The sequence below is a fragment of the Balaenoptera ricei genome, chromosome 6 (genome assembly GCF_028023285.1).
Source record: "Balaenoptera ricei isolate mBalRic1 chromosome 6, mBalRic1.hap2, whole genome shotgun sequence".
Lineage (NCBI taxonomy): Eukaryota > Metazoa > Chordata > Mammalia > Artiodactyla > Balaenopteridae > Balaenoptera > Balaenoptera ricei.
In genome coordinates this window covers 110181225-110208268 of record NC_082644.1, presented here as the reverse complement: position 1 = coordinate 110208268, position 27044 = coordinate 110181225, and the positions used below count along the sequence as shown (strand labels likewise).

Genomic DNA, 27044 nt, shown 5'->3' with positions numbered 1-27044 from the left:
GTAGGTGGTTTTTCACAAGAGTTTTAATAAAACAAAATCCCATTTTATTTGAAAGACAGTAATAGATAAAACATTCCAGGATTCTTTCCCCTATTTTAATGAATCAAGGACACACCAAATTCAATTTAAAAAAAAATACCCCAAAGGACCCCAAGTAAGCTTGATTTATATTTTCTTTACCAGTCACTTCTATTTCATAAGTCTGACTTTTCCGTTAAAATGCTATTAAGTAAAAACAGGATTTTACAGTATTTGTGATAACTTGGATCTCAGTGTGATAATTGGAATTATCTCTAGCAGAATAACCATTTCTCCTTGTTTTATTTCCTCTTATATATCAGCTATATCTTTACTGCCTTCTTCCAGTTGAGTAAAACCACTTCTGCCTGAATTTGTGGTTTTGAGTCCATGAAAATATCTGTGGCTTTGAGGGCCCTTTTCATCCTGAGGTTATTAATTGGGATTCAGGAAGGAAGGGGAATGGTAGTCATCCAGTAAGAAATGTGAGAGGCTGTCACGGAGAAGAGAAGACAAACCCATCCTGTGAGGCTCTGAGGGTGGGTTGGGATGTGGGCTATGGACACCAGAGGGAGAACAGCCTCTGATGTGCCATCCAGAAAACCTTCCCAGCCTGAGAGGTGCCCTGGAGGTGGTGAGGTCCCCCTCATCAGGTAACCCAAGCTACGGCCACCCCCTTGGATGATCTGCCAGTCAGATGACCCACTGGTGCTAATGTCCTATCTACCTGGGAGTCATTTCTTCTCTAAAATGACATCATTGTGAAAAGGTTAGGAACTAGATAGAGGTGGTGGTTACACAACATTGTGCATTGCATGCTTTAAAATGGTTAAAATGGTGAACTTTATGTTACGTACATTAGACCACAATAAAAGAAAATAGATGACATCGTTGGACAGAATGATCTCCAAGGCTGCTGCTAGCTGTTAACATGTTATGTTTCTGGGAGAGAGCACGTGGCTTAGGGGACTGGCTCCCAGACTCTATTTAGTCAAAGACGAGCCATGTAGACAATATATGACTGACAGGGAATGGCCAGTTAAATTATGGTTCAGGCATAATATGGAATATTATATGTCCATGAGAGATTATGCTCATGAAAACATACTTAATGCCATGGGAAGACACGTATGATATAATGTAAAGTGTAAGAAAAAAGGATTTAAACTACCTATGATGTGATCCTAACTTATAGATAAAAAATCAAAACATTAGTAGTGTTTATCCCTGAATTGTGGGATTACAAATGATTCTGATTCCTTTATACAGTTCTCAAAATGCTTACAAAGACCATGAATTACTATTATAATTTTTAAAAAACTATTTAAAAAGGAAAAATAAATAACAGTCCTTTGGATTTGGTAACCCCCAATGTGAACCATGATGTGCTTTGGAATAATAGGGCAGCAAGACGGAAACAGCCCTGGTTAGGAGAACTGATGTGTAATTCCAGTTCAGCCAGGGCAAAGAGCTGCTTCGCATTGTTGGGCCTCAGTTTCTCCGTCTGGAAGAGGGGTATAAAAATAACAGTGTACTGCACGTGTTTTGTGAAGAGCAAATGAGATCATGAAAGTGGGACGGTTCTGTTGATTGAAGAGTTCTCAGCCTTTTTCTTTGTCATGGAGTGTATTCAAACTGTATATTTCCAAATCTTTCCTTTAACAAAAACTTAATGAGTGCTTTTAAAGTTAGTGATTGCCACTTATCCAGGAACTTAAGAGCTAATTTCCAGTAACAGTGCTGCTTTTTTTCTCATCTTTCTTCCTATAACCTTAATGTGAAAACATTTTATTTCATCTGAAGTGTAACCACCTGACTTTTATTTACAGTCTTAAATTCAAGGAGGTGATGATAAAACCAGTTTAGCTGAAGGGAAGTTGCACCCACTCCATCCCGCTCCCCATGGGAATGCGGTGCTTCTCCGGAGGAATAAGGTCCCTCCCCTTTGTAGGAGGGAGCATTTGTTGCCCGGGACCCTCCACACTGTTGAACTTTAGAAGTGGTTTTCCTTTGCTCTTCTTTGGTTCTGCCTGTTCTCGCTTTGAGACCCACTTAGAAGGAACCATGGACAGAACTTACAGGACCTTTTATTCACACAAGGGGGTTCTCTTTCTTGGAGGCTGGCTCCTTGGACCAGCATAAAGAAAAGGTCATGAAGAACCTAGTGGCAAGATGGGAATAAAGACACAGACCTACTAGAGAATGGACTTGAGGATATGGGGAGGGGGAGGGGTAAGATGTGACAGGGTGAGAGAGTGGAATGGACATATATACACTACCAAATGTAAAATAGATAGCTAGTGGGAAGCAGCCGCATAGCACAGGGAGATCAGCTTGGTGCTTTGTGACCACCTAGAGGGGTGGGGTGGGGAGGGTGGGAGGGAGGGAGATGCAAGAGGGAAGAGATATGGGAACATATGTATATGTATAACTGATTCACCCTGTTATAAAGCAGAAACTAACACACCATTGTAAAGCAGTTATACTCCAATAAAGATATTTAAAAAAAAAAAAAAAGAAAAGACCATTTTGGCAGGGCCGTCAAGTATGCTGTTTCTCTCTCTCGAACCTCTTTCCCATTTAAACGAGCTTATGGGGTGGGTACAAAGCATCATAACCTTGATGTTTTATCTGAAGCTTACCTTGCTATTAAAAGCAAACTTTCCCAATTCAACAAATTCAATGAAACATTTCCGAAGAACCTGATACGTGCCAGGTCCTATAGAAATAGAGTTGAATAAGATGTGGTCCTTGCCTTCAATGAGCTCACAAAACAGTGAGAGGGATTGGCATGTAAGCAAATGCAGCGCAGTTGATGAGAGGAGTGAGGAAGTCCAAGGGGCAGGAGCGGGACATGAAAGACAGTCTTCAGCATGGTCAAGGCAACAGCTGAGCTGGTTCTGAAAGTGGAACAGAAATGTGCCAGGCAGCCAGGGCTGGGAAAGTCTTCAAAGGCTGAGGCAAGCAGGTGTGAAGATACCAAGACAGCCCAGCTTGGTGACTGATGGTGTGCTTGGAAGTGGGAGCTCTGGGGACGAGGCCATTTAATAAAGAAAAGAAAAGAGCAGAAAATGGCCTTGGTACTGAGCTCAGCACCATGGGATGTGGCTCTTCTTTTCCTGGATCTCTTAGCCAGCTGGGCGGTACTTATTGGCCGTTCACACCGCGCTCAGGGTGTTACCAAGTCCAAGCTCGTACTGCCCGCTGCACGACAGGACAATAAATAGAGAGACAAGTTGTTGGGGCAAGGAATAGCGCCTTTATTCAGAAAATCAGCAGACTGAGAGGACGGTGGACTAGTGTGCCAAAGAACCATCTTCCTGGAGTTAGAATTCAGGCTTCTTTCATACTAAAATGGGAGGGGGTAAAGTCCTGGTTAGGTCAGACTCCAGAGGGGATGTGTTAATTTCTTCCTTCCTGCAGCCATTCACAGGTGGGCCTAGTCAGGAGGTTTCCTGTGAGCTAAACAAAGGTATTTTACCTTAACAGTCATCACATGGGAGGCAGGGTACTCAGAGACGGGCCATTATGTATCATTTAGGCTTATAGGCAACATCCCTTTGGTGATTAACTTGTAGCAAAAGCAAGAGAACACAAAGGTTAAAGTAAAAGTAACAGATTCAATGTGGAGTCAGATTCATTGTTTCCTATTACAAGGGTTCTGTCTCTGGAACCCACACACAGGTGGAAAGGGTTACGCCTGGCCCCCCCCCCCCATCCACTATGGGCAGGACAAGAGACAGGAAAGCAAGGTGAGCTGCAGGTGCAGAGACAGGCACTGAGTGTGGAAGGGGGCTGGGCGTCCAGCAAGCACGGGTCTCTATGTCCAGGCCCGGCCATGGCTGGGGCGGCAGCAGAGGTCAAGGCCTTGAAGGGTACAGTGTGTCTAAGGTAATGACAAGAAATAAGGAGGGCAGAGAGGAAATCAGGAAGGGCCTTGTGTGCCAGAGGGAGGAGTATGGACTTTATCACGTAGGCACTCAGGAACCACAAAGAACTGTAGGAAGTGGACATCCCAGCCAGGTCTGCTTTAAAAGGGCACCTCAGGTGCCATGTGGAGGATGGGTCTGTGGATGGGAAAGGCCGGAGGCGGGAGACCCCATTGTTAGAGTCCAGGAGAGAGCAGACAAGGCCAGGGCAGGGGGAGAGTGGAGCGGATTCCAGGGAACATTAAGCATGCTGTGGAGACAGAGGGAGAGGAGGGGCTGGCGTTTATTCAGATGTTTCTTGCTTGGGTCACTGACAGCCGGTGGTGACATTCGAGGAGACAGGGAGTGTGGATTTGGGGTGAGGGGAAATGGTCATGTCAGTGTGAGGTACCTGCGGGTCATCCTGGAGGGTAAACAGGTGATAGCTGGAGCTGTGTGTCTGGAGGTGAGAACATTGCAGCTGGAGGTGCAAACATTGCAGCTGGAGGTGCATATCTGAGAGTTAGTGGCCGTGAACTTTCTCGAGTATCAGGATAATTTCAGAATAAAATATCCAGACTAAGGAATCACAACAGTACGATCATTTTTTTTTGTACGAGTTCCAAATAAGAAAATAGTTAAGCCAGAAAATGCAATTGTGCCTATTCCTAGAATTGGGTAACTGATGTATCTCTGCACATTGTTCATTGAACTGTCTGTGGCTTCTTGCCAGCCCTCAATGAGATTTTTATATTTCTTAATTATTCAATTACTACCCATAAGTAGGAGTTTGAAATCAAACCCAGACTGCTTCATAATAGAGTATTCTCTTCAGTCATGAGTACAGAAAAGGAAATTGTCCATATTGGGAAGCCAGGATGGTAGAACAGAGGAAGTGTAAGTCTCTAGTCCCGGCTCTGTCCTGGGTTCAAGTTCTGACTTTGCCACACCCTAGCCGTGTGAGCTTGGGCAGGTCACTTCTTTGAGGTCAGTTCTCTGGTTTGTACATTAAGAACAGTAATAATACACCCCCCCTCCGGGTTGCTGTAAATCTAGAGGAAAGGAGAATTTGCAAGGGAAAGCAATCTGTGTGCTGTAAAGCCCGCTCTAAATGTTGGTTCTGTCGTTAACTCCTTGTGTGCTGCAGGTCTCGGCAGCTTGGGAAACCGTTAGCCTCAAAGGAAGAGCCTTCTGACAGCGATCTGGCCAGTGCCTCGGCAGGCAGCGCCAATCCCGAAGCCCACCTGCCCTCCATCTGCCTCAAGCAGGTGTTCCCCAAGTATGCAAAGCAGTTCAACTATCTGCGCCTGGTGGACAGAATGGCAAACCTGTTTATCCGGTTCCTGGGTATCAAGGGGACAATGAAGTTGGGACCAACAGGCTTTCGTACCTTCATCAGGTCAGTGAGACCAGCTCCTCTGGCTCGGGATTCCGGCAGGGTGGAGACCAGCCCCACATCTGGCTGGTCCCGTCTCTCTGACTGCGCCTGGGAGAATCTGTGATGCCAGATCACGGCCCCAATTGGGGTTGGATTGGCCCAGCAGCTCGCACTGGGCCTGACACATAGTAGACTCTTGTTTGTTGAATGAATTAATGAATGTTATGGATGTGACAGTATTCACAACATTATGCTTGTGGTTGGAAAACAATTCTGCGCTACCTTGAGCTAGGTCCTTATTCATATATGAATAAGTGCCCCTTGGACTCAGACAGACCTCGTGCTTCTAAAACTGGGGTGATGTTCTCCCAGTGGTACGTGGCTGAGGGCTGAGCTTTAATGAAGCCACAGCAGAGAAACAAGCCACATCTTCCAAAGTGTCAATTTCAGGAGAGAAAAGTTAAATAATTCAGTTGATAAATAATTTAATACATTTGTTCTAATATAAAAATAATGTGGTTATATTATAGAGTATAATACAAAATTTGCATGAATTTTAAACATAAAACATGAGACAAAGATATTGTGTTTTTGCCACAGCCTATAAAATAAGCCATTGCCACTTAATCTCCCGAGATTATTCATTAACTTGCCTCTACCCTCTGGGATACTTTGGGGCAGTACAGGAGCACTTACTAGCTGTGTGTCCTTGGGTAAGTTAGTGACAGTCTCTGAACCTCAATGGTCCTATAAAATGGAGATGAAACTATCAATACCCTAGGATTGTATGTTATACACCTCAGAGGAACTACCTGCCAGCATCCCATGTTGCTATTGTTTTTCTCATCATTGGTTTTAATATTTCTATCTGGCAACACAAAGTCACCCTGTTCATAGTTTTTTTCATGAAAGCAAATAATTAGAAGTCTTGAATTGGAAACCATTTGTCATATGCTTTTCTCTAAATGAATTTTATAAATTCTAACTCTAGCGCTCTGATACTCCTGATAGGATGGCATGAAGAAGTATCAGCAGGAATTTTTGCCATCTCAGTAAACCTGAAGTCATATTTGCACAGTGATTTTGAGAGGGGCTTTGTGTTAGTTTCAGGGGAAAAGAAAACCCCATGGAAAGAGCACAAGCTTTGGGGTTTGCCTTCAGAGCCAAGCACATTACTTAACAGTTGTGTGGCTTTGGGCAAATTCCTTATCTTCTGTGAGTCTCAGTTCCCTCATCTGTAAAACAGGAATAATCTCTCCCACCTTGCAGGATTGTTATGAGGTTGGGATGTAATATATCATAAAGGATCTGACCCACTGCCTAGTTTATGGGAGCTGTTTGTGAAATGGGAGTCTTATGGTTATTATTTCCATGAGGCAGAGGGAATTTTCAAGAAAGTCAACAGGCACATGTTATTTCCCTGAGAAAACTACCTAACGTGATACCCTCTGACTCATTTAAGAATTGCATTTGACTTGTAGGAATAGAAACCCATCTATAAATGGTTTAAAGAGTAAAATTAATTTTTTTCTCATATAACGGGGAATTTGGCAGTGGGGCTTCTCGGGCTGGTTAATGACTCCACAATGTGATCAACTCCCCAATTTCTGTCTTTGTGCTTACCCACCCTGAGCATGTGCTTCAAGCTTCAGGGTTGCCTTATGGTCACAAGATGGCTGCTCAAAATCCAGCCATCATGGTCAAGTTCCAGGCAGGAAAAAGGAAGAAGGAAGGAAGAGCAAAAGACGTTGGTCAGATGCTTCCTTTTAACTCCTAATACAATTCTACTAAAATGTAAGAGAGAGGGAGAGATTTGAAAAAAAATTACATATCACAAGAATCACAATCTCAGTTGCCTGAGGGTGGGGTGGGGAGAGGGTGCAGGCAGGAAGGATAAACAAACCAGTGGGTGGGGTCTAGAAGGATGAGGAGGGCGGGGCTGCGGCAAAAAGAAAGGTTGTTGCCGGGCTAGTATTACCAAAGCTTTTGATTTTTCAAGAGAAGCTAGAAATATTGATTTTTATGTAAAATTTCAATGCATGTGTATACTGAATGTTGGCAATTCAGAAAATAATTCTGGGTTCAATCAAAGCGTGGCGGCCCATGGGGCCCACCGGTGTGTTACCTCTGGTGTGAGAGGCTGAGGTACATATTAAGAGGACTGGTATGTTCATATACAATCTTGTAAAGAAAATTCCTGAAAAGAATTGAGAATGGTTCTAGCAGAGAAGATTCTTAAAATGCACTCAGACTGAAACTGGATGATGTCAAAAATATTGCTACAAATCTGTCTCTGTGTGAGAGGCTTTATGATTTTTCCACCGCTTTGTTCTCTATAATTAAGAACAAATATGAAAAAGATGGGTTTTTCATGTTTGCATGAAAAACCCATCTTTGTGACGTTAGCGACTATTAGGTCCTGCAGCCGTCATTCCCAACCTGTGGCCGAGTACTGTTAGGGGGAGCGATGGTGACCGTGACAAGTGACAATGTCTTCAGGTAGGGAAGAGGCAGCCGGAGCAGAAAGGCTTAGACAGTGAGCCCCTCTCCCCTCCCTCTGTACCCACCCAGCAAGTGTCCTGAGTAATTAAGGATGCAGGAAGAAATGGAGAAAACATTGCACAACTGTTAATAGATTTCTCCTTTTAAAATGTACCAAGACATCCCAACAGCAGCTTTGTTGTAAAAGATGATCTTCTCTGCTTTCAGATTTATATCTGAATGTGTTCCGTCTTGCCAGCTAAATTTAACAGCACGCGTTTTCTCTTGCTAACAACTGTTCTCTCTCTGCTTTCCACTTCAGTTTAAATTTCGCTTCATTATGAATTAATAATATTTATGCCATATGTTAAATCGAACCAAGTGCCCTTCTCTGGGGCACTGTGCCAGAGACATATTTGCTGGCTAGAGACCCTCCCTTCTGAGCTCCCACGCAAACGGCAGAAGTTGAACTTGACTTTCGTCTGTCCTACCCACTCTTTCTCTCCAAGTTCCTTGAAGAGAACTAGAGGGAACAAAATAATAAACATTCCAATTGAATTTATTTTCAGTGACCATCTCTCATAATGTGCTGCATAGATCAGCAGTTTTAGGAGTGAATTATGCTAATGCCAGTCTGGCCGTATTCTATTTTTCTTTTCCACCAAGAAATGAGAAATAATGAACTGTCATCCTCTCGTCTAGATTTAACTCTATCTAACCAGCTTGTCGTGTCATTTCCTCAGGAGGCATATAACAGTAGCACGTATTACCATGAATTAAGCACCTCTTTTCTCTCTCTCTTTTTTTTAATTCATAATAATTGCTGAGGTGTGGAGACATCTCTTTCTCTGAGAAATAGAAATTATCTGCTTCTTCAGTTTGACAGCTTTCTCGAGGGAAATGCATTTTTGTTATTTTCCTTCCATCGGATTCCTAATTTGGGAGGATTTCTATGTAATTCACTAAGAACCCGTTTTCTGAACATATCCTACATCAGAATTTGACATCAACTGGCACATGCTGCATTTTCCATTTCCGCAGTCTGAAGATTAAATGGTGTGCCAAAACCGGGGTTTATTTCTAGAAAATGGAGGCAGCTTCTCCACACCTCGAGTGTTTGCTTCATGCTGGGCCATTCTGCTTGGAGATCCCCACTCGTGTCCTTTGTGGTTTCTAATCCTGGTCTCCTTCTAAATTAGAGAACGGTTTTCTCTTTTTCCTTTTTTTCCCCCTTCCACTCCCTTTTCTCATAAGGAGATATTAATACGCTTCATAATGGGTAACTGTGGGGTGTTATTCTCTGAGAGGCAGCATGGAGTGTTAGAATGTTCTGGAATGGAAGTGTCAGGGGCCCTGCCCCCACCTCTGTCATTAACTCCTCAGTGACTTTGAAAATTCCCCTGTTCTGTGATGATCTCTTTCCAGTAATATCATGAGATTTTTATGCCTGGGATATCAATAGCCTTTAAAAATAGAAACATTATAAACCAAAGTTGTCTTTCCCTCCCCCCGCAGATATTTAGAGAGTGGGTTGTTTTTTTTCTTTTTTAAACAAATATTGATTATTTGTTAGCTTTCACCTTACAGAAACCTCTCCAGGAAAAATAAGCTTCTTTTCTTTCACAGAGAAGGATGAACACAAAAGAAATTCTATAAATAGGATTTTATGGAGTGGAAAAAGTTGATTTCTAAATTTCCCATGAGATGTCTCTAGTTGTTGAGAGAAAATGGGGATGATAATTTCAAATCTTTCTAATCTTACGCTCCTAATGAACTTGAATGATTTGTGATTCTCTCCATCCTATGTGCCCATATTCTTTTGATTCTGAAAACAAACAAACAAAACAAAACCTTTCTTTAAACTGGTTCTACGTCATGGAGGAAGGCTGGGAGCTGTCATATGTGCCAGGCACCGAGCTAGTCCTTAAAATAGCTTTATAAAAAAAAAAAAAAAAAGAATAAAATAGCTTTATATGGCGAGTCGCCTTATCCTCATACAAATAAGGAAATTTAGATTGCAGAGAATGTCAATGACCTTCTCAAGGTCACATAGCAGAGTCAAGATTCAAACTCATGTGCCTTTGACTCCAAAGCTCATTTTTTTCCATGTACGTTTCTAGCCTATCCTTTCTGCGGAATCTTTCTGGCTTCTCATGTTACCATATTTCTTGGATTTCTCTTCCACTGAAGAATTTATCCTATCACTCATCAGTCACTTGAAGAACTGCATCCCAGAGCATAAGGGGAAACTGTTCAAATGATTAAGAGCTACCAAGGCCTCATGTTTTTACCCCAGATTCTGAGATCATTTCTACCCTCCGAGAGCCGTATCCAAGACTGATCTGGATCCCAGCGTCACTCACTGGGCCCAGAATACCACTTACACATAGTGCACACAAAACAAATTCTATACTGAGTGTGTGGATGGATGAAAAGTTCATTCCAAAATCTTAACCCTTGGAGACATTCCCTGTTTGAGTCCATTAAGAATGTTTGGTGACCATGGGGATAAACCTAGGAAAACCTGTCTCCAAGTGACCCTGGTTGTCTTACCCCCTAGCCTTATATCCCAAAGCTTCCCAACAGGGCCTCTCTAGAGGCTCCAGCCTTTCTGGGTTACCTGAGACTTTGTCTCTTGAATCTTGGGTTCTTCCTGAAGCTCTGGGCTGGGCCACCTCCCCATTTCTCCCCAAAGTTCCCAAGTCCACTACTCTATCCTCCAGGGGAGGCCTGGATGTGAATCCCAGCTGTGTGATCTTGGACAAGCCATGTCCCTTCTCTTGAGTCTCAGCTTACCCATCATTGAAATGGGCCTAAGAACACCTCCCTCATAAAGTGGTTATAAAGATCCAGAGAGCTAATGGGCAGGAAAGGACCTGGCATGCAGATGGTGCCCAAGAAGTGCCTACAGAATCAAAATTCTTTTAAAGCATTTCCTGTCTACGGCAGCCAGCATAGATCCCTCCTTCCCCTGCCCCAGTAGCAAATGTTACCATCGACTGTGTTTGCAGGTATCACTAGGGGAGGGTAAGTTACTTTTGGAAAAGGGATAAATGGAGAATCCTCTTTGGTAAATTATGACTCCTACTAAAGGTTTGACACTTCTAATTTCTACCTGTCAGGAAAAAAATAACTATACCAGTGGTCAGTTTGGTTTCCCTTTTTATACTCCATTAACCCACAGAGCAAGCTAGGCAGGGCTCCTGTCCTGTGGGGAGCAAGTGGTCCAGAGGACATGGATACGATAATTAGAGAAAACCCGTAGCCACTCCTAATGAAGCTTTGGAAATGAACAGTGCAGGTTGTTAGAATATACCTTGGGAGAGACTGGAGCGGGTCCCCAGCAGGACCCAATAGAGATAGCCATCTCAGTGACAGGTGACATGAAAAGCTCTGCATCCACTGACATGTTGTTACTGAGGCGCAATAACTGTGTGCTGATGTGCTTTGAAGTCTGCCACTGTGACTTGTGATTGAAATACAGAGCCGGAGCCCAGGAGGAAGCAGGATGTGAACTGATGGCCTGAGGAATACAGGCAGGGAAGAAAGGAAAGAAGGGAGGGAGGAAGGGAGGGAGGGAGGGAGGGAGGATGCTGTCATATAAGGAGCACCAGCCTCGTCCAGGCACCGTGCTGGGCACACGTGTGCACATGTCAGGGGTGTGCATGGGTTTGGAGAGGGGCCTCTGGAATGCCCAAATCCTGCTTGCCAATCAACCCCCGACCTCTCGGGTTCCCAAGGGAGCTGTTCACGCAAGGGATGATGACAAATGGGAAACCAAAGAACCACTTTATCATAGCTGGGGCGACGGATGTGGACACATTTGGAAAGTTGAAAGCAGCATGCAGTGTAGTTCAGCCAAGCAGACAGCTGGCCCCAAGGTCTAGCTTTCGGGATTCCCAGGGCAAATCCAGCCTGTCTTGGGACTCGCCTCCCCGGCACGATCTGGTTCAGGGGGGAAGTGCCTCTGGACCACCTGAGGGCTGCCTGCATTCTGAACACAGAGCCTAAGTTCTTTTATTCAGACACTCTGACTAGCAAGCCCCATTTCTGCAGAATGCACAGGGCCTTCACTGAAAGGTCAGCCTCAGGCAGCCTCTGAAGGGGCCTAGATGGTTCTAGCTCTGAGAGGAAGAGGCAAAGTAGAGAGAGATCAGGAAGGGAACCAACAGTTGTCGTGGCCCAACCAGGTGCCAGGGCCTTGGGATGCCCTACCTCGTCTCCTCTTCACAACAGCCGTGTGGGTGGGTGTTATTATCTTCATTTAAGAGACCAGCAAATAGAGGCACCAAAGAAAGATTTAAGTAAATGGTCCACAGCCATACAGCTAGAAAAAGCAGCAGGGCCAGGATTTCAGTCCTGGTCTGTCTGAGGCCCAAATCATGCTCTTTTCAGCGTGCCTGCCCACCTTTCCAGACCACAGTGACTGTAATAAAGACTGCCTGTTTTATAGGTCAGGAAACTGAGGCTCAAGAAGGGGAAATATTTTAATCAGAGCCATCTGCTTCTAAGTGGTAGAGCCAGGTTCAACTCAAGACTTGCCATCCTAAAGTCCCTCCTCCTCCCAGCCCTTTAGAGCCCTAATGAACCACATTACAGGAAGCCACAGGATCTGACCTCAACTCACATTTTCAGCCTCCTCTCCCATGGTTCCCTGCCATTCACCCTTCACTAGTTCCAGCTGTGGGGAGGGAGGGCCTTCCAGGCGGGGAACACAGCCCGGGCAAAGGCACAGAAGCCAGAGAGGACAGGACGGGTCGGATCTGGCAGTGACGTGTCCTCTCCTGTCTTCTGCAGGAACTGCAAGCTCAGCAGCAGCAGCTTGTCCATGGCCGCCGTGGACATCCTCTACATTGACATCACGAGGAGATGGAACTCCATGACCATGGACCAGCGGGATTCAGGTACCTGATGACTGGCCTCTGCCATGTCCTGTGGGAGGACAGAGAGGGATGGGTGGTACATTATCTGTTTCTTCTTGTTAAGGGTCAAGGTGGGGGAAGGACGAAGGTCATCCTATTGTTACCAAACCAAACTTGGGTCTGTTCGCCTGCGTGCAGTAAAGCCAATCTACTGACTCGGAGTTGTGGCGAAGGAAAGGGCAGCATTTATTGCAGGGACAAGCAAGGAGTCCAGGCAGCTCAAAAGGTCCGAGCTCCCCAATGGCTTTCAGGGAAAGGTTTTTAAAAGCAAGGTGAGGGAGAGGTGTTGCGGGGTGTGTGATCAGCTCGTGGACATTCTTCTGACTGGTTGGTGGTGAGGTAATCGGGAGTCAACATCATCAAACTTCTGGTTCCAACCCATCTGGGGTCTATGTGCTTGTGGGCAGCATGCAGTTAACTTCTTCCACCTGGTGGGGGCTTCAGTATCTGCAAAACAGCTCAAAGGATGTGGCTCAGAATGTTATTTATAGCCCTTTAGGAGGAAGTAAAGGTCCTTGACTTTGTTTAATGACTAAACTATTATTATTTTGTTTTGCTTGACTGTTTTCCTTTGTTTCTGCATTTTCTCACTTCTCTGATTAAATTTATTCTTTGGAACTTGGGGAAGGCCTAGGAAGCTAAAGTTTTTCTACAAACAAAAAGCCGGTGGAGGACAGGGGGTGGAGAGGTAGGGCCTGTCCTGGGAAGGCTTGCTTACACTATCAGCTCTAGACATCAGTGGAGGGATGGAGCTGAGTTTGAATTCAGGAGCACTGTCCTGATTTCTGCTCCCAAGGCTGTGCCCACCCAAATCCTAATTCCACTGCTGGAATCCTTTGCCTAAAGCTTTGATTCCATTTATGTTGGAAACAGTCACTTATTCGTTGGTTGGTTCATCCCTCACCACACATTTCCTGGGCATAAGCGGGGCCAGGCCCCAGATAGACTGGAGAGAACAGCACTTGGTTCAGGCCCAGGAGGAACTGGCTCTAGAGTTGGGAAGCAGATGAGAACATAGCAGTAGCTAGTGCGATGCGCGCTAGGATGGAGGGAAGCACAGAGAGGCTGTCAGGAAGCTCAGCAGAGGAGTTCCTGAGCGAGCGGGGCCCAAGGAAGACTTCCTGCAGAAGCCGAGTGGGATCAGCCGAGGGGCAGGGTGGCACACACCCCCTCCTTCAGGGCTGTTTGCCTGGTCTAGGCAGAGACACACGTGAAAGGCTCAGGTCACCCCAAGTAGCCTGGAGGGTCTGCAGCAAGGAGGGAAAGGAGAAGAGGCAGAGGTGGGGTTGCAGGAGTTGTCGAGGCCTTGAACGCCACGCGAAAGAGCTTGAGCTTGACCCCCTAGATCACGTGGGGCCGGTGAAGGATTCGGTAAGAAGAATCCACCTTTGGTGGATGAATTTCTGATCTTTTTCCTCCCAGAGGGGGTTTTTCTAAAAAGCCATAATAACCATACCTGACATTTGTTCAGCTCATCACAAAATTACAGCGGGCTCTCATGCATATTCCCTCATTACACGTCTCTGCTGTGAACCAGTGCAGTAGGTATTAACGTTCGCATTTCACAGCCGAGTAAACTGCAGCTCAGGTGATGGCAAGGGGGCCACCCTCCACTCGGCTGCCTGCTTGCAAAAAGGACACACAAAGAGGGGGCGCCTCAGGGAGCAGTTTTTTTTTTTTTTTTTAAGAATTTTAAGTCATTACAACAGTCGCCTCTTTTATTTATTTATTTATTTGTTTGTTTGTTTATTTATTTGTTTATTTATTTATTTATTTATTTTAGGCTGTGTTGGGTCTTCGTTTCTGCGCGAGGGCTTTCTCTAGTTGCGGCGAGTGGGGGCCACTCTTCATCGCGGTGCGCGGGCCTCTCACTATCGCGGCCTCTCTTGTTGTGGAGCACGGGCTCCAGACGCGCAGGCTCAGTAGTCGTGGCTCACGGGCCCAGTTGCTCCGTGGCATGTGGGATCTTCCCAGACCAGGGCTCGAACCCGTGTCCCCTGCATTAACAGGCAGATTCTCAACCACTGCGCCACCAGGGAAGCCCTCAGGGAGCAGTTTTCTCCTGCCATAGGGTGGCGAGGACCTGAAATCAGGGGGGTTGGGACACCCAGCTTAGAGCTGACGATGCCACTTCCTACGATGTAAGCGCGAGAAGCCGTTTCACCTCGTCCTGTCCACTTCCTCCCCCGTAAAGGGTGCCAGCAACACCAGCTCTCCGGGGTGCCGTGTGTCGGAGGGTCTGAAAGCCTGTGGGGCCCTCGTGGACAGTTCACCTTATCAGTGGGCTCCCCTTGGGGAGAATCCTGAACAGGATGCCCCCTGCCAGATCCTGCCCCACACCCCGGGTCTGCCCTGGGCTAGAGCTCCCTGACCACAAGGACCAGCAGCCCTTCCTGCAGGTGCCGGGACTCGGGCATCGTTTGCTAAGTGGTTTCACGTTTGATAATGCGGCTTCCAGCTGCCAGTCTTGGGTGTTTCCTACATGCTGAGCGCACTGCCCGGCACTTGACACGTGCAGCACGGGCTAGAATCCTCCCAGAGGTAGACACGATTATCTCTTTCATACAGAGAAGGAAATTGAGGCTCAGAGGCACGGCTGGTGGGTAAGGCTTTAACACCAAGCTGCCACCCTCCCCTTCCGGCTGCTTCCTCCTGCTACTGGTCCCAGAGTAAGATGACCACCCAGCTCCCTACTGCTCCCCTTTCTTAAGTTCAAAAGCAAAACTCAGGGGATACTAATACTCACTGATTCGACAAGGCGGGAGCTCCTATCGCATCTCCGCCGTCGGAGCTCCCTTCCATCCTTCCCTGGCAACCAGGAGAGGCTGGAGATGGAACGTCTTAGAAGTAGCCAGATGAATTATCATCTCCAGGACGGAGGGCGCTCATGTGACAGTTGAGCCGCCTGCTTTCTGCTGACGCCTTCAGAAAGTGAAGACGTGTTTGCTCTGCGAGCCGAATGCGGGGCGTCGTTGCAGGAGCCTGTGGAGGGGGCCAGATGAGGGGGCAGGGGTGGCAGTGGAATTATTAAATATTGAAGTTGATCAGGAGTAGCAGCAGGAAGCTATTTATCATGTTTTATTGCTTCAAACTAGCATTACCATCTGGCCCCATTGTTAATTCTGAGTAGCTTTTCATGTTTTGTTTGCCTCTTAAATTGCTCCCCAGCAGCGGAATCCACAGGGGCTGCCCGCAGTACCGGCTCGGGTGAGGCTTTCCGGGGTCTGCAGCGCCTCTCTGTCTGCTGACCAAGCTAAGGAGATGAGAACAATGCTAATTTTTAGAACATACAGATGCCCAAATCTGGGGCTGGGCTCTCCCAGGCCTTTCCGCCCTGCCTCAGCCCCTGAATGTGTGGAATAACAATCCTTAGTAGTAACTTCAATTTTGAGATCACCTCCGATGTACAAATATCACTGCTAATTCTCACACCAGACCTTCGAGGTGGGGGATCAGATCCCATTTTACAGAGCAGGATTCTGAGGTTTCCAAGAGCAAAAGTGACTCGTCTGAAATCCCATAGCCAGTGAGTAGCAGAAGCTGGATTTGCACTCAAGCCTCCTACCTCCTGGCCCAGGACGCTGTCCCCAATCCAGGGCCACACCGAGCAGGGCTTGTTCATCTGAGTGACGGGGAGGGGATGGGGCTCGCGAGGCAGGGAGGTGAAAGGTCAATTCACAGAGCACAAGGAAGGCAGAACTGGAGTGGGAGCTGGTGCCTCGTCCACGCACCTGTCTCCCTTCCTCCTTGGAGCTTATACTCCTGTTCTCCTGTTTCCATCACTCCTGAAAGGAAATAATAGAGTCCAGGGTGGGGGGTCATATAGGCAGTGACGGCTGGGCATTGAAGCCAGGAGTGAGAAGGCTGTCTGTGCCCGTGGGCTCAGGGGCCACTGCTGTCTTAGCTGGTGCAGGCCGGGGCCCAGATGCCTCCTGAGAAGGCTGCTCGAGCACCTCTGATTCTCAAGGAGAAGGAGTTTCTGAAGCCAGCCGCGTGCTCAGGACCATTCAGGAAGCTACTGGATGTCAAAAGAAGTAAAAGCCTGGCCGGAGGTGTGGGTCCATGTGAGCTGGGGCAGCTTTACCTGCCCTAGAGCTGCTGTGGGGCTGGCAAGAAAGAAGTCAGAAGAGGGGCAGAACATGCGCTCTCAGTCTCAAAGGGCACGCACTCACTCATTCATTCACTCATTCATTCATTCAACAGACAGGTAATGAATGTGTTACCAGGTATGGGGCCCTACTGGAATATAAAGAGAAATTATTTTACAGACCCTATTCTCAAGGAAAAAAGAATAATAGTGATTATGTACTGAACATTTACTATGTGACAGAAATCAAAGATGCTTGTTATGAATTGCTTCATTTAACTCTCACGCAGCCCTGTGAGATAAGGCTGGCTATTCCCATTTGACAGATGAGAAAGCTGAGGCTCAAAGGGGTGAATTTAAGCAAGTGTGTCAAGTCTTACAGTGGGGAGCCTGGGATCTGAACCAAGAACAGCCTGCCTTCAGAGCTCATCCTTGGCCCTTCCATTACACCGTCTCCAGCCACACAAATGAAAAGGATGCACAGTTGACAGTTGTAACAGGGGGTGGCCGGAGCTCCCATGGGGGAAGCAACAAAGGAGGGAGCCGTGCGGGTGAGGAGAGAACACAAGCAAAGCACTTAGCATGGTGGGCGACCCAGAAAAGGCGCTCGCTACTCGTTCTGTATCCCCGAGGGCCTGGCACATCGACCAGAGCACGCAAAAGCATCTCACTTGGTGCCCAGTGAATGTTCAATGAGCAGACGAATGCCAATATAAAAAATGTCCCCCATCCCCAAAGCAGGGCCTTCTGAGTGTGAGAACCATGGCTTATACTAGCGGTGGTCTATAGGGGTCTCCCTCTGCTTTCCTACTGTCCAGTGTAAAACGCCAGCCCATTTGAATAAGACCATCACCCCGACCCAAACCCCAGTGTGTCCAAGTGCTAATGCACCTTTCCTTTCTGGAAGCCAGCCCAGACCTTCCTTCTGCCCTAATGAGACTTTGGTACCCACCAAGGGGCTTAACCAGATTCCCGATGCTCAAGGCCCTTATGAACCTTTATTTGACCTGCATGAGGAGACCCTACTATTGAAATGGAGAAGAAAAAGTGGTGTTTAAAAAGACTAGAGGGGGAAAAAAAAAAACAGTAAGAAAAAAGCATACATATTATGAAATCTAAATCTCAGACCATCCTTTTAAATAGGCTCGTTATTGATTGCTTTTTTAAATTGGACCTCAGGTGCACAGAACTGGATTAATCATAATCCTTGGTTCGTGAGACGCCTCCATCCTGGTCCATGCATAGCCTGCTCTATTTAGTTAGCTTTTTTTTTTTTTTTAATTTATTTATTTATTTATTTATTTATGGCTGTGTTGGGTCTTCGTTTCTGTGCGAGGGCTTTCTCCAGTTGCGGCAAGCGGGGGCCACTCTTCATCGCGGTGCGCGGGCCTCTCACTGTCGCGGCCTCTCTTGTTGCGGAGCACAGGCTCCAGACGCGCAGGCTCAGTAGTTGTGGCTCACGGGCCCAGTTGCTCCGTGGCATGTGGGATCCCCCCAGACCAGGGCTCGAACCCGTGTCCCCTGCATCGGCAGGCAGATTCTCAACCACTGCGCCACCAGGGAAGCCCCTTAGTTAGCTTTTTGAATTAGTTATTTTTAATAATGGGATAAGCATCCACACACTCTCGTGACCCAAAGCAAAAGCTGGAACTCGACGATCACACGCGTTTAACACGTGGCTCTCCCCCAAAACCAGCCCATTTCCCACCTCTTTCCACCTGAGGAGCCCTCAGCTGCATCCCATGCCCATCGCTCCCTAAACAGACTGTCTTCCTCTCTTAAAATGCCAGTGACTACTTAAGACTTGGTGGAATTTCGTAATATGCAGTCTCACACTCTGCAGCAGGCCAGTGTAATTGTCAATTGTCATTTAAAAAAAAAAAAAAGATTTCAATTTCCAATTCTAGAATTTCTAGCAGAGCACAGAAATCTAAAAAAGGGTGTTATCCGCAAACTTGGGGTGTAGTAGCCCTCTCATTGCCCAGAACCAAACGAAGAAACACATTTGTCGGTGAAGAGGCAGTTATGTTATGTAAATTGCACTCACGAACACCTCCTTATCATTGAGACTTTGTTCTCTACTCTTCCCAGAGTGGAATTCACTTCTCTGTGGCGAGAGACTAGGATGGCATCAAGATTAGGCAATAAAAGGCAGTATCACTGGCATCATCTGTGAGAGACAAACATTTCAATTGCAAAGGGAACACTTGAGCCCAGCATCTAGGTGTCTGGTCCATCTAACCCACAACTGACAGCTAGGGGCTTCAGAACAGCTTTGTTCACTTTGCAGCCAGATTTTTTGCTGTTTTAAGATATAGACTAGAGGTCCTCCCAGTAAGCAATGGAAACATGATTGCAAAGCAAGAAAGAAAATGGACTGGAGAGTCTTTCCCACCCACGTGAGCACACATGTAACACTCACGTATGCGTGTTCGGCCCACACCTTGCTTGCAGAGGAAAAATCAGAGTGGCATAGTTTAATGTCTCATATGTGCTGTAGACTCTTTGACCAAAATAAGAAACATTTCTTCCACTGCTTGAAGAACTCCTGAGCTACATGCCTGCCTTCGTGGGGCTGCCTGGGTTTGACTGGCAGTATAGCCAAAGCCACGGGCTGTGGGATCAGACAAACCTGGCTTCAAATCTGAGACCGGTAAATTGCAAGCTGTGTAGTCTCCGCAGGTTATGTAACTTCCTCTGAGCCTCACATTCATCTTCTGAAAAGGGGAGATAACAATGGTGCCCACTTCATAAGAACATTGATACGGCTGAAAAGGGACAAAGCAGAAAGCGCTCAGAGCAGGGTCTGACTAGGAAATGCTCAGTAAGCAGGGGCTGCTTCTATTGATATCACCTGGCTCTGACTGCACCCCTCTCCCGGGACATGCTTCCTGGGCACCTACTCGTGCCAGGCGCTCTGCAGGTGCTGGGAACAGACAGGAAGAAACGCCTGCCTGGAGACACTCGCCGCCTGTGGGAGGGATGGCATGTGGTGGCAGCAGGCCTTCCCTCGGAGCCGACAGAGTGCCAGGGCCTCCCCTCCTTTCCCTCCAAGACGGCCCTCACCGGCCTTTGGCCCGGATGGCTGCTATCAACAGACCAGGGTCTGGCTGCCCCGTCCTCGCGCCCCCGCCCCTTTGTCCTACACGGCACTGTTGGAGGGTTGGCTGGGAAGAGGAACCCATGTGTCCAGCTCAAGGGAAGTAGGGGTGGGGGGTGGACACTGTGAAGCTGGGGACCTTTGGCAAGAAATGCAACACTGCCAGCTTCAGGGCTGCCGGGCCTGGAGAGTCAGGGCCAGTTTCTCCCCACGTGTGCCACGGTCTCCAAAGACCAGCTTTCCCCTCTCCTCTGCACGTCTGCTCTCACACTGTGGGTGCTTCTGCCCTGGGCTGGCTGCGGCCGCCTCCAGCCCTCTTCCTGTATCACCTCTCAACCCGGACTCCACCGTCAGCCGCCTGCAGTCGCTGGCCGCACGACTACAGCTCCAGGGGAGCGAGTGAGAACCCTTCCCCCTGTGCAGCGACCCCTCCGCTCACTAGCCCCACGCTCACTCGTTCCAGCCAAGGTGGCCGGCCACTTCGGAGGACCTCCATCGGGGCCACTTGCCTCTGCCCGAAGCCCCCACCCCTCACACACCACTGCCCAGGCCCTCCTCGCAAGGCGCCGCCCTCAGGCTGGGCCAGGTCTCCCTTCCCACGGGCTCCAGCAGCTTCCAGCCCCGCTCCTCGCCAACACCGATCACAGTGCGAAGTAAACACCGTGGAATGAGTGTGTGGCATCTGCCCCTTGAGCTAGACTCACCTCCATGACGCCAAACTGTTCCTGCCTTAACGAAGCCTAGCTCTGTGCCTGGCACATAGTAGGTGCTCAGCAAACGTGTGCGGGATGGAGGAGGGACGGGACCCTGACGATCAGCTGACATCTGTGGGTGTCTGAGTCTCGTTACTGTCTCTCACCAAATTTCCTCAGTCGACTTATGCAAATCATCTGCCTCCTCTACTTTCCTCAGCTGAAATGAGCCCCAACTGAAATGTATGTGGTTAACAACGTACTGAAATATTTAAAAGTATTTTTACTTGGAAGGTTTAGCGAAGCCTCACTTATACATATACATGGATGGCCCCCTCCCTCCTCGGTACAGGAGGTGGGTTTCACGCGGTGCCTCGCACCGTGTCTGGCACGAGCGATGATCTTCAGCCTTGAAATTATCTCAAAGTCAGATGGGCCTCCCTGGATGTGTGCCCTACACGCTTACAAAATAGTCAGTGTCAGAACTATTTTTAATAAAAGCAAGCGAGCCAACAGAAATGCCAGCTCGCCCTCCCCGCACAGACGCTTATCTGGGGCTGCTGCCCTGCAAGCCGCACCTTCTGTAATGACTGTCCCCTCGGCGAGGGTCGCCTGGAGACGCGTGATCACCGCCACAGCCCCTTCATCGGAGCACCTGATCTCCATCTTCCTGTCCATCACCTCCAGGGCATGGGAACAGGATCTCCGCCATTGTCTGGTCCTACCCCCAAAAAAAGAGACAAAAGGAAAAAAGTGGGATGAATTTTTTTATGCAGCTCTTTCCTTTTCTTCATCCCAGATCTTGCAGGAACAGCGGCAGCAGGATGGAGGTTGTGGGAAAAGCATGAGCCATGAACCAGCGAGTCAGCCAGGCTGAGTTTGGTTCCTTGCACCTCCCATCTTGGAGCCCAGGGTGGGGGTGTGGGGGCACTTCAGCTCCAAGAGCCACAGTTTCCTTTAAAACGGGCCAGTGACGTCCTCCTTGGGTTGTTGTAAGGCTTTAGTTAGTAAGTGTACCCCTGGCTCTTCTTTTAATTTGTTTTAACCACCATTGTCGTTCTTGACATGTGTGCGTGCTTTCAGATTACAAGAGTCTTCCAATCCACTTGTGCACTGAAAGCTCACACTCCCCCTGAGCGTGGTCTTGTTCCCACGACCCCACTCAGGGAGGAGGAAACCGAGGCTCAGAGTGGTAAGGAGGGGTCCTGAGCCTCCATCTTGTGCAGCCTCAGGAAGTGACAACACAGATGAGTAAAGACGGAAGGACTACTGCCAATCCCCAAACATCCCCAGGCTGAGGCATCCGTAAGGTGGGCGGAGCTGTGTTTGGTAAGACCGTCAGGGAGACGTGACCAATGACAGACGCATCCTCCGCAACCCCTCCCCCCATCTGCTCCTCTACTACCAAGGAGTCAGGATACAGGGTCACACAGGCTTTACTGCTACAAAGCTCTGCACTTGACACTCCTCACAGCACCGCTATTTAGAGTTAAGGAAATGAGAATTAGACCGGTTGGGGCCACCTCCAAAGGCACCTCGCTAGTAAACAGCAGTGCTTGGACAAGGACCCACGTCTTCTAACTAAATCTTCTCCAACATGGTGCCCCTTAATGTGACTGCTGGTGATTGACACAAATATGAGCTACATTTATGGATTTTTAAAAATTAATAGACAATTTTTTTGGAAAAGTTTTTTTGTTTAATAAATTTATTTATTTCGGGCTGTGTTGGGTCTTCATTGCTGCGCACGGGCTTTCTCTAGTTGTGGCGAGCGGGGCCTTCTCTTGTTGCAGAGCACAGGCTCTAGGTGCGCGGGCTTCAGTAGTTGTGGCGCATGGGCTCAGTAGTTGTGGCTCACGGACTCTAGAGCGCAGGCTCAGTAGTTGTGGCTCACGGGCTTACTTCTTCTGCGGCATGTGGGATCTTCCCGGATCAGGGTTCGAACCCATGTCCCCTGCATCGGCAGGCAGATTCTTAACCACTGAGCCACCAGGGAAACCCCTTTGAAACAGTTTTAGATTTACAGAAAAATTGAGCAGATAGTACAGAGAATTCCCATATACTCCCCAAACACATACTCTTTCCTCTATAGTATCTTGCATTAGTATACATTTGTTAGTTAATAAACAAATACTAATATATTATTATTAATTAAAGTCCATAGTTTAAAGTTCACTCTGTGTTGTACGTCCTATGTGTTTTGACAACTGCATAATGTAATGTATCCAGTACAGTACCATACAGAATGTTTTCACTGCCCTGAAAATCCCCGGTGTCCCACTTATTCATCCTCCCCCACCCTGAATCCCTGGCATCCACTGATCTTTTTACTGTCTTCATAGTTTTGCCTTTTTCTGAAGGTCATATAGTTGGAATCGTACAGTATGTAGCCTTTTCAGTACTGGCTTCTTTCACTTAGCAATGTGCATTTAAAGGTCCTCCATGTCTTTTTGTGGCTTGATAGCTCATTTCTTTTTATCTGTGAGTAAAAGTCCATTGAATGGATATGCCACAGTTTGTTAATCCGTTCACCTATTTAAGGACATCTTTGTTGCGTACAATTTTTGACAATTATGAATAAAGCTGCTATAAACATTTGTGTGCAGTTTTTTTTTTTGTGGACATACGTTTTCAAAATGGGCAAATACCTAGGAATGTGATTGCTGGATCATATGGTAAGACTACATTTAGCTTTTTAAGAAACTGCCAAACTGTCTTTCAAAATGGCTGTACCATTTCACACTCCCACCAGCAATGAATGAGAGTTCCTGTTGCTCCACATCCTTGATAGCACTTAGTATTGTCAGTTTTTTAAATTTAGCCATTGTAATAGGTGTGTAGTGGTATACCACATTGTTTTAATTTGCAATTTCCTAAAGACATATGATGTCAATCATCTTTTCATATGCTTATTTGCCATTTGTATATCTTCTTTGATGAGATGTCCAGATCTTTGCCCACTTTTTTTTCTCACTGTTGAGTTTTAAGAGTTCTTTGTATATTTTGGATACAAGTCTTTTATCAAATATGTCTTTTGCAAATATTCTCTCCCAGTTTATGTGGCTTATCTTTTCATTCTCTTAACAGTGTCTGTACAGAGCAGAAATTTTTAATTTTAATAAGGTCTAACATCAATTCTTTTCTTTCATGGATTTTGCTTTTGGTGTTGTGTCTGAAACTTCATAGCCAAATGCAAGGTCCCCTAGATTTTCTCCTGTTATCTTCTAAAACTTGTATAGTTTTGCATTTTACATTTATGTCTATGATCCATTTTGGGTTAATTTTTGTGAAAGGTGCAAGGTCTGTGTCTAGATTCTTTTTTTTTTTCCTTTTAAATATGGATGTCCACTTGTTCCAACACCATTTGTTGAAAAAACTGTCCTTTCTCCATTGAATTTCCTTTGTTCCTTAGTCAAAGATCAGTTGATTATATTTGTGTGAGTCTGTTTCTGGGCTCTGTATTCTGTTCCATTGATCTAGTTGTCTGTTCTTTTACTAATACCATGTTGTTTTGATTACTGTAACTATAGTAAGTTTTGAAGTTGGGTAGTGTCAGTCCTCTATGTTCTTCTTCTTTAGGATTGTGTTGGCTATTCTGGTCTTTTGCCTTTCCCATATAAATTTTAGAATCAGCTGGAATCAGTCAATCGATTTTAGAATCAATATTCACCAAATAACTTGCTGGGATTTTAATTTGGATTGTGTTGAATCTATAGAGTTGGGAAGAACTACCATCTTAACAATATTGAGGGTTCCTGTCCATGAACATGAAATATCTCTCCATTTATTTAGATCTTTTATTTCTGTCATTCAGGTTTCTTAGTTTTCTTCATATGTATCTTCCATATGTTCTGTTAAATTTATACCTAAGTATTTTATTTTATTTTACTTTACTTGGGTGCTAATATAAATGATGTTGTGTTTTTAATTTAAAATTCCAAGTGTTTGTTGCTGGAATATAGGAAATCAGTTGACTATTATAGAATAACCTTGTACCCTACAATGTCACTATAATCACTTAGTTCTAGAAGTTTGTCAATTTATTGGGATTTTCTACATTGACAGCCGTGTCATTTGAGAATAAAGGCAGTTTTATTTCTACCTTTCCAATCTTTTGGTATACCTTTTCTTTTCTCTTCTTGTCTTGTTTTGTCTTGTCTTATTGAATTAACTAAGACTCCCAGTGCAATGTTGAACAGGAGTGGTGAAAGGGGACATCCTTGTCCTGTTCCCAATATTAGGTGGAAAACACCTATTTTCTCAGCATTAAATATGAAGTTAGCTGTAGGGTTTTTGTAGCTATAGGTTTTTGTAGGTTTTTCTTCATCAAATGGACAAAGTTCGGGGGCTTCCTTGGTGGCGCAGTGGTTGAGAGTCTGCCTGCCAATGCAGGGGACATGGGTTCGAGCCCTGGTCTGGGAAGATCCCACATGTCGCGGAACAACTGGGCCCGTGAGCCACAATTACTGAGCCTGCGCGTCTGGAGCCTGTGCTCCGCAACAAGAGAGGTCGCGATAGTGAGAGGCCCGCGCACCGCGATGAAGAGTGGCCCCCGCTTGCCACAACTAGAGAAAGCCCTCGCAGAGAAACGAAGACCCAACACAGCCATAAATTAAAAAAATAAATAAATAAAAATTAAAAAAAAAAAAATGGACGAAGTTCCCCTCTGTTCCTAGCTTGCATAGAGTTTCAGGGTTTTTTTTTTCTTTTTTCTTTTTTATCATGAATGAGTGTTGGATTGTGTCAAATGCCTTTCCTGCACCTATTGACATGATCATATGATTTTTCTTCTTCAGCCTGTTGATGTGATAGATTACATTCATTGATTTTTGAATGTTGAGGCAGCCTTGCATATCTGGAATAAATCTCATTGGTTGTGGTGTATAATTCTTCTTATACATTATTGGATTCCACTTGCTAACATTTTGTTGAGGATTTTTGCATCTATGTTTATGAGAGATATTGGTCCATAGTTTTACCTTTCTAGTAATGCCATTATCTAGTATTGGGGTAATGTTGACCTCATAAAATTAGTTAGAACATATTCCCTCTGCTTCTATATTCTGTAAGAGATTGTAGAGAATTGGTATCATTTCTTTCTTAAATGTTTAGTAGAATTTATCAGTGAAACCATCAGGGCCTAGTGCTTTCTGTTTTGGAAGGTTATTAATTTTTGATTTAATTTCTTTAATAGATATAAGCCTATTCAGATTAGCTGTTTCTCTTTGTGTGAGTTTTGTTGAATTGTGTCTTTCAAGAAATTGGTCCAGGACTTCCCTGGTGGCACAGTGGTTAAGAATCCACCTGCCAATGCAGGGGACATGGGTTCGAGCCCTGGTCTGGGAAGATCCCACATGCCACGGAGCAACTAAGCCCGTGTGCCACAACTACTGAGCCTGTGCTCTAGAGCCCGCGAGCCACAACTACTGAGCCCACATGCCTAGAGCCCATGCTCCACAACGAGAGAAGCCACCGCAATGAGAAGCCCGCGCACCGCAACAAAGAGCAGCCCCCACTCGCCGCAACTTAGAGAAAGCCCACGCGCAGCAATGAAGACTCAACACAACCAAAAATAAATAAATTAATTAATTTTAAAAAGAGAGAAATTGGTCCATTTCATCTACGTTATCAAATTTGTGGACACAAAGTTATTCATAATATTCCTTTATTATCCTTTTAATGTCTATGGGATCAGTAGTGATAACCCTTTTTCATTTCTGATATTAGTCATTTTAATTACTGAATAGTAGTCTAGTAATCTCTCTTTTTTTCTTGCTTAGCCTGGCTAGAGGTTTATCAGTTTCATTGATCTTTTTATAGAACCAGCTTTTGGCTTAATTGATTTTCTTTATTGCTTTCCTGTTTTTAATTTCATTGATTTGTGCTCTAGTTTTTGTTATTTCTTTTCTTCTGCTTACTTTGGATTTAATTTGCTCTTCTTTTTCTAGTTTCCTAAGATGGGAGTTTAGATAATTGATTTAAGATCTTTCATTTTGTTTAATATATGCATTCAAGGCTCTAAATGTCCCTCTAAGTACTACTTTCACTACATCCCACAAAATTCATTAAGTTCTATTTTTATTTTCACTTAGTTAAAAGTATTTTTAAATTTCTCTTGAGACTTATTTTTTGACCCATGTATTGTTTAGACATGTGCTATTTAATCTCCAAATATGTGGAGAATTTTCAGCTGTCTTTCTGTTATTGATCTTTAGTTTAATTTCATTGTGGTATGAGAGCATACTTTGTATGATTTCTATTCTTTTAAATTTGTTAGGTTATGTTTTATGGCTGAGAATATAGTCTATCTTGGTAAATGTTCTGTGTGAACTGAAAATAATGTGTATTCTGCTCTTGTTGAATAAGGTATTTTATACATGTCAATTAGATCCAGTTGATTGATGGTGCTGTTCAGTTCAACTATATCCTTACCAATTTTCTGCCTGCTGGATCTGTCA

The 27044-nt window shown here is 45.7% G+C and overlaps 1 protein-coding gene across 5 annotated transcripts in view; it reads left to right on the top strand.

Annotated features, from left to right (window-relative positions):
* The window catches only part of TTLL11 (tubulin tyrosine ligase like 11), a 267396-nt gene that overhangs the window by 199537 nt on the left and 40815 nt on the right, over positions 1-27044 (top strand). For all 5 annotated transcript variants that reach the window (XR_009503763.1, XM_059925538.1, XM_059925536.1 and 2 more), the window contains 2 exons: positions 5074-5325; positions 12583-12689. Coding sequence is in view for 4 of the 5 variants with exons in the window: in XM_059925538.1 (XP_059781521.1) it covers positions 5074-5325; positions 12583-12689 (359 nt within the window). In the remaining variant the exon portion in view is untranslated. The remainder of the gene's footprint in view (positions 1-5073; positions 5326-12582; positions 12690-27044) is intronic.